Raw genomic sequence first — 6,682 nt, 5'->3', positions numbered from 1 at the left:
TATAAAAGCTTTCTATGAAGATTTAATTTATTAACGATTCCTTTTATAAAAGCACTCTTTTATACACAATTCCTTATTATAAAGCTTTAAAGTTTTATAAAAATATTATTTTACTTTTATAAAAGCTTTATTTTAATATGAAACGATATTCCAAAAGTTCTCATTTATAAAAATGACCTTTTATAAATTAACTTTTATTTAAGCTTTTTATAAAAGTTTTAATTTTTAAAAGCTTTAATTTCTAAATGATTTCTTTCCTAAAAAACTTTCTTTAATTAAAGTTTTTTTTTTTGCAAGAAATTTTCTTTTAAAAATTTTTCAATATAAAAATTTTCTTTAAAAAGCTTTCCTTAACAAAAAGTTTTCTTTTCTTTATAAAAGTTTTCATTTAATAAGTTTTATAATCTAAAACATAACTGTTCTCGAAAAAAAATTATATATCTTCATAATTCAATTCAATTAAATTTAAGTAAAAATCTAATAAAAAGAAAAGCTCAATAATTTTCTAATCAAAATTTTCACTTCAAACGAAATCAAGTAATTTTTAAATAAATCTTTTTTGTTAAATAATTATACTTAATTATAAATTTAAAATTATTACAAACACATTAAAAAAATAACTAAATAAAACTTACACTAAATAGAAAAAAATATGGTGTGTTTATGAAGATTCTAAACTGATGTTTGGGGAAGTTATAGTTACTTGTTCTGCAGAATCTCGTCGCTTTTTATGAGGAGGATGACTATTACTGCCCGTAGTATGCTCGTTAGCCTCAGCTGGAGAAGTAGACTCAAATGACGCTGGCTCAGCTTGTGTCTCATTTGAATGACGTTTTCTGTGGGTTTGTATTGGTTGTGGTGGCGGCGTTTGAGGTTGTGGTTTTTGAGGAAGGCAGGAGTTTAATAACACGCTATTAGTAAAACTATTACTGGTTTGTTGTGTGTTGGTCGTGGTATTGGAAATTGCATTAACCATTTCATTTTCCACCGAAGGTGTCATTAAGGGCGACAAAGGCGCATGATTTGTATCCTCATCTTCATTGTGTGGCAGATTGTCATCATATTCATCTAAATTTTCATCATCTTCTTCTTCTGAATCTGAGCACCATGAAACTTGGGCCCCCGGAAATACATATGATGCTGTATTTTCGTGTACATAATAGGTTCCTTTGTATAAACGTTCAGCGGCACTTTGATGTTTCATTTGCCTTTTAATACTTTGTTTCTCGGCTTCAGAACAATTGGTATCGACTGTTTTGGTATTGTGTAAATTATCCACTACAGGCTTATTGTTTATAGCTTGTGTTGTAGAGGCGGGCATATTGAGGTTGTTGCTGTTTTTGTTCAATTCTGCCGTATCCATCAAATTGGAAAAAGTGGGTGTTAGGGCAGAATTAGAAGCATCGCCCAATATACCACTATCTTTTGACGAGTCAATGGATAAATGACGATAATCGCAAGAACCACCAAAACTAGCCGATTCCATGGGTTCATCCATATATTCTGGAGAAAGAAATTCTCCTTCTTTTTTAGAGCAGGTGGATGAAGTTTCAAAACCCGAATCGGAACAAGTAGTTGTGGTTGGAGTAGCAGCAGTATGATTTGATTTCATTGATAGTGTATCCATAATATCCGCAGAAACTTCTTTTGCTGTATCCTCATCTAATTCCGAATCATCATCCAGGGGTATCAAATCTTTGGATTCTTTTAATACTTCCTCACTAAAGCAAATATCTTTCCAATCTTCACCCAAACGATGACAAATTTGATTGATGATAACATCACCATCGCCCAGCAATTCAACATCAAATTCGAGATGATGCAGCTGTTCACGATTGATAAGTATCTGTGGTACATGATTTGGTATAGAACTGGGTATTAAAGCCACGGGACGCACCTTCAATGATGAACCCATGACTATAAGCAAATCGCATTTATCCTTATCACTGGCCATAACTGTATGGAACTCATCGGGTAGACCTAATTAATAAATAGTAAATTCAAGTACATATAAACCTAGAAATTAAGTTTAATTTTTATTCTACACCTACCTTCGCCAAAGAAAACAATATCTGGTTTCATTATGCCATTCTCCACCAACTGCCTTAAATTATTCTCCGACACTGGCTCTGAAGCATCCAAACTCTGCTCTACATTGGGTTGACAGCGCGGGCACACCGGTATACGTTGAGCAAATATATCACTGCGTATACTGTCAGCATCACATTTGTACTTACATTTAGTACATGAGGCTGTCGAGAAGGAACCATGACATTCAATAACATTTTTAATACCAGCCACCTGTTCCAAAGTGTCTATGTTTTGTGTATAGTTTCGCAACAACTTTTGCTTTTGTTCCAACATTTTTATGAAACGATGGCAGGGAGAGGGCTTAAATTGTCCCGGATAGATTTCACGAGCAAATTTATAGAAAGGACGGGGATCTCGCGAGAAATAATTTATGTCAAACATGGCCTGGGGATCAGGCAGATCGGGGAAATCTTTAGCCAAACGTGAGTAAATGCCGTCCGAAGATCTGAAATCGGGAATACCACACGATACCGAAACGCCAGCACCAGTGAGTACCATAATGTTTTTGGATTTGTTTAAAAGATCAATGACATCCTCGAAAGTGTTGACATATGAAAGTTTCTTTCTACGGGGTGGTTCTGATAGCATGCTAGCTAATATACGCCACAAAGTCATATCGGTTAGTTCCGGACTAATACGTTGAGCCGAAGAAGGTAGAAATTTTGAGAGTATTTCTCTGGGATTGGCTCCTGAATGTATTTGTTTCTGTACCCAATTTAGGGGACGTTGATTGATGGGCTTCCATTCACGACCCGACATATCGGAGAGGCCACTTAGGTCCGAGAAATCGGAATCTGTAGTCGAATCATCTGTATCCGGATTGTCTTCATCGTCATCTTCATGTTCTTTAGACGACTGCCGAAATTGGGAGGAGTCCTGTGTTAATTGTGAATTATCATTGTTATCTGTTTGATAGCTTTGCTCTTCCTCTTCTTCGTCATCATCTTCCTCCTCGCTATCCATGATACTTTTAAAGGGATCCTCAGGATCATCAGTTACACTTACTGGTGTGTCCGCTATTAGAGATGCTTCCAAATCTGCATCAGCCGTTGGCGGTAATGTTAATGTTTTGATTATTTCATTATTTGTTTTGACCACTTCTTCGCCACAACTACTACTATTGGCATTTGTTGTTGCTGTTGTTGTAGATGCCATTGACGACGACGAAGTCGACATTGTTTTTGTGTTCAAAATATTGGCGCCAAAATTAAAATTTTGTTTGTTGTTTACAGCAAATTCCTCCACGGAATTAAAGAATTCATTTCTTTCCTGCAATTTTATAGGTAGCACATCATCTAATTGTTCTAATCTATCTGAATTTAATCTAGCCTGTTCATAATTTTCCATCATTTTCCAGAAAACCTCTGAATACACTACAAGACCAAGTCCCAAAAATCAAAACAATGCAAAAAAATAAGATGATTTGCCGTCTCTATCGCACACTTTTACGACCTTCTCTTTCTCGCCCTAGTAATTTTCGTGTTTTATGACTTTCTACACAAATTCGTTTGGTGGTACACACACAAAATTTTTTTTCGCTCGCCTCGGCTGATGTAAAAAAATTCCACTAACTTTAAGCACACTATAAACGATTTTTGTCCATTAATTTTTAATAATTTATGGCAAATATATTGAAAAACTTAATTTTTAATAATATTTTTTGCACTTTTACGTAGTTTTTTGGGTAAAATTTTCACAAAAATTTTAAACAAATTCTGTGTGTGTCTATTCACAAGCATTTGTGTGACGTTAATGAAAAAAAGATGGCCGTCGTCGTCCCCATACAACGTAGTTGTTTAATTTAGTAGTAGTCGTCTAGTTAATGACTAATACATTTTTTGTGCGATTAGCTATTACACAACCAATTTAAGCGACACTTAATATTTTATTTGGAAGTTTTTCTTTTGTTTATTAATTAAGTTTATTATTTTGCTTTACTTATTTAATGGAAATTATTTTAGAAATATTTAATTTAGCTGGTATACTTGATTTTATGAAATGCAGCTCTGTTATGTGTTGTGACGTGATCTAGGCGTATGATAAAAATGGCTGACCGTTTAGTATAGAGTTGCCAATTCGAAAATACATTGTAGGAATTTTGTGGCAATATTAAAATGTTTTGTGTGTATTTTCATTTTAATAATATTATTTATGATATTTAATTTGATTAATGAGGAACAATTGCTTCCTTATTAGTTAATTTTTACTTTTTATTTTGTTATATATAAAAATAGTTTTGAAAATGTTTAGTTTGCAAAGAATTTTGTTTATTTATTTCTCGTAACTTATGAAAATCCCTTATGCGGGTTAAAGTATAGTGATATGGCAATAATGTTTATAATAAAAAACATCCTGTGAGAACAGGATATGGCAATATAGCAATCTAGGTCTTCTTTTATGGGTTTAGTTTAAAAATTATCTAATTAATTTAAAAATATTTAATGCGACAGAAAAAACTAATAATATTCATTTTCTTATAAAAATTATTTTTCTAATAAATTTCTTTTTTAATTAATCGAATAAAAATTGTTTCACCAAACCATTTTCATTCATAATCTTTAAAGTTCATGAAAAGTATAAATTGTTTTTTTATATTTTTATTCATTTTCTTTAATATCTATAAAAAATTGCAATTAATGTCTATTAATCAGTTTCCAAAGATCTTTTATATAGTATTTATGTTAAAGAAATAAAATTTTAATGCGTTAATAGTGATATTTATAACGTATAGAAAATTTGATTCTAATCATAATAAATAATCCGTTTTGGGATCAAACAATACAAATTGTATTTTTGATACTATTTTAACAAAATTGAATAACGTAGCTTTTTTAGATACTTCTATCAAATTTTCCTATATTATTATTTATTAAAATATATATTGATATTATTTTTAACGTATTTATATTTGTTATACACAAACAAATATTTATTACAAAATGTATTTTCAAAAGGTTGCGCGCTAGTACTTTATAGACGTGGCAACTCTAACAAAATATACGCAGTAAATTTCTTAAATGTATTCAAAAAAATCGCTGAAAAAGGCAGAACTTATTTTTAATTTAATAAAAAGTATAACATTTTTTTCATATCGTTAAATTAGAGGAAACTCGTAATAATATATTTTTTTTTTGTCAAAATCATTCCTTTCGTTTGAAAAAGAAACGTGAAATCGCTTATTATTACCCACATAAAAACGCTACCATACAAACATTGCTGGTTGTCATTGTTCTTAGTGTTGTTTACTTAGTGCTTTAAAAAACGATGATGCAAAAAATATTTGCTTAGTCACTAAGCCTTTGTGCTTTTTAATAATTTCGGTGTTAAGGGCCCTTCAGACGATCACACAACAAAGTATACAGAGGTGTCACTTTTGACATTTGAAAAAGTCTAAAATCAGCTTTTGTTTGATTTTGAAATTGTTTGATGTAAAGTGGTATGTAAAATACAGCTAAAAAAAACATTGAAATCGTTTTGTGCGAAAGAGAGGGAAATATCTTTTTGCTCGTGACGTCTCTGTTTCCCCTATGATCACATTTTACGTACGACAAGTCTAATGAAAAAGTAAAATGAAAATCCATCCGTATGACAAAAAAGGGAATAATAGTCGTTTGATTTATATATTTTGTGTTTACACGATTTGTATAAAACAATAACAAAGTAAGACGGAAATAGCTGTTTCACTTTTATTGTATGTGTTTACATAAAAATACATCCCTGATCTGATGCGACTTGTTTGTTTTTTGGATCATATCAAAAAATTTTCCATCCGCATTTTCTCTCTAAACATATTGCGTTTAGGCGATCCCATCCGTTCTACACAAATTTTTAAACAGATCATGTTACTTGTGTGATCGTGTATGTACTGTGTGGGTTGGTGGATTTGTTGAACATCTGTTTGTTCATTGAACAAACAGAAAACAAAATAAACAACAAAAAAAACAGTGTGGCCAGATTGCCGGCGGCGCTGGTATGCTCGCGATTGCCGGGCTTGGAGCTCGCCGGAGGGGGTGGTCCTTGCCAGCAATCTGTACCGAATACACACACCATCACAAAAAAAATCATACCAGCAAAAATATATTAAAGTTAAAGGGCTCAAAGTAGTCTTTCTCCATTTCCCTGCGTACTAGTCTATCGAACAATTCTTCTCCTGGCTGATGTTGTTGCCAGGAAATAACCCTCCCACTCGGGATTGAATCCCGCCATGACATCCAATAGTAGGGATGTCCCAAACTTTCCCCGCAGACAATACCTTCCCTACTTACCGCCGCGTTTACTGAATTTTAGCCAGTCATATTAATTAAAATAAAACTTGGAAAGTAGTATTTTCATTTATACATTATAAAAGTTGTTTTATTAAAAAAAAAGGAATTTATATAAACGAAAATATCGGAATAAAATTTACAAAAATTTTACTTGTAGATGACGATTTCATGTTCTACTCTTATTTCTAGTTTTAATTTTAAGATTTTAGTTTTAAATTTCAATTTTAAAATTTTAGTTTTAAATTTCAATTTTAAAATTTTAGTTTTAAATTTTAATTTTAAGATTTTAGTTTTAAATTTTAGTTTTAAAGTTTTAGTTTTAAAGT

At 31.6% G+C, this 6,682-nt stretch overlaps 1 protein-coding gene across 1 annotated transcript; it reads right to left on the bottom strand.

Moving 5' to 3' along the window:
- Positions 1–538: 538 nt before the first annotated feature.
- On the bottom strand, positions 539–4,123 carry LOC111679526 (NAD-dependent histone deacetylase sirtuin-1). The gene is made up of 2 exons (XM_023441098.2): positions 2,052–4,123; positions 539–1,980 (listed from the first exon to the last, which is right to left on the bottom strand). The coding sequence occupies exons 1-2, from the start codon at positions 3,439–3,441 to the stop codon at positions 662–664; spliced, it is 2,709 nt and encodes a 902-aa protein (XP_023296866.2). The 5' UTR covers positions 3,442–4,123; the 3' UTR covers positions 539–661.
- Positions 4,124–6,682: the final 2,559 nt, after the last annotated feature.

The sequence above is a fragment of the Lucilia cuprina genome, chromosome 2 (genome assembly GCF_022045245.1).
Source record: "Lucilia cuprina isolate Lc7/37 chromosome 2, ASM2204524v1, whole genome shotgun sequence".
In the NCBI taxonomy this organism is placed as follows: Eukaryota; Metazoa; Arthropoda; class Insecta; order Diptera; family Calliphoridae; genus Lucilia; species Lucilia cuprina.
This window is presented reverse-complemented; position numbering and strand designations above follow the sequence as displayed.

Bases quoted from the DNA above. Each gene is read 5' to 3' on its own strand.
- LOC111679526 (XM_023441098.2), bottom strand. From the start codon at position 3,441: ATGATGGAAAATTATGAACAGGCTAGATTAAATTCAGATAGATTAGAA. The intron at 1,981-2,051 runs GTAGGTGTAGAA...TTTATTAATTAG, and splicing joins TATTGTTTTCTTTGGCGAAG to GTCTACCCGATGAGTTCCAT.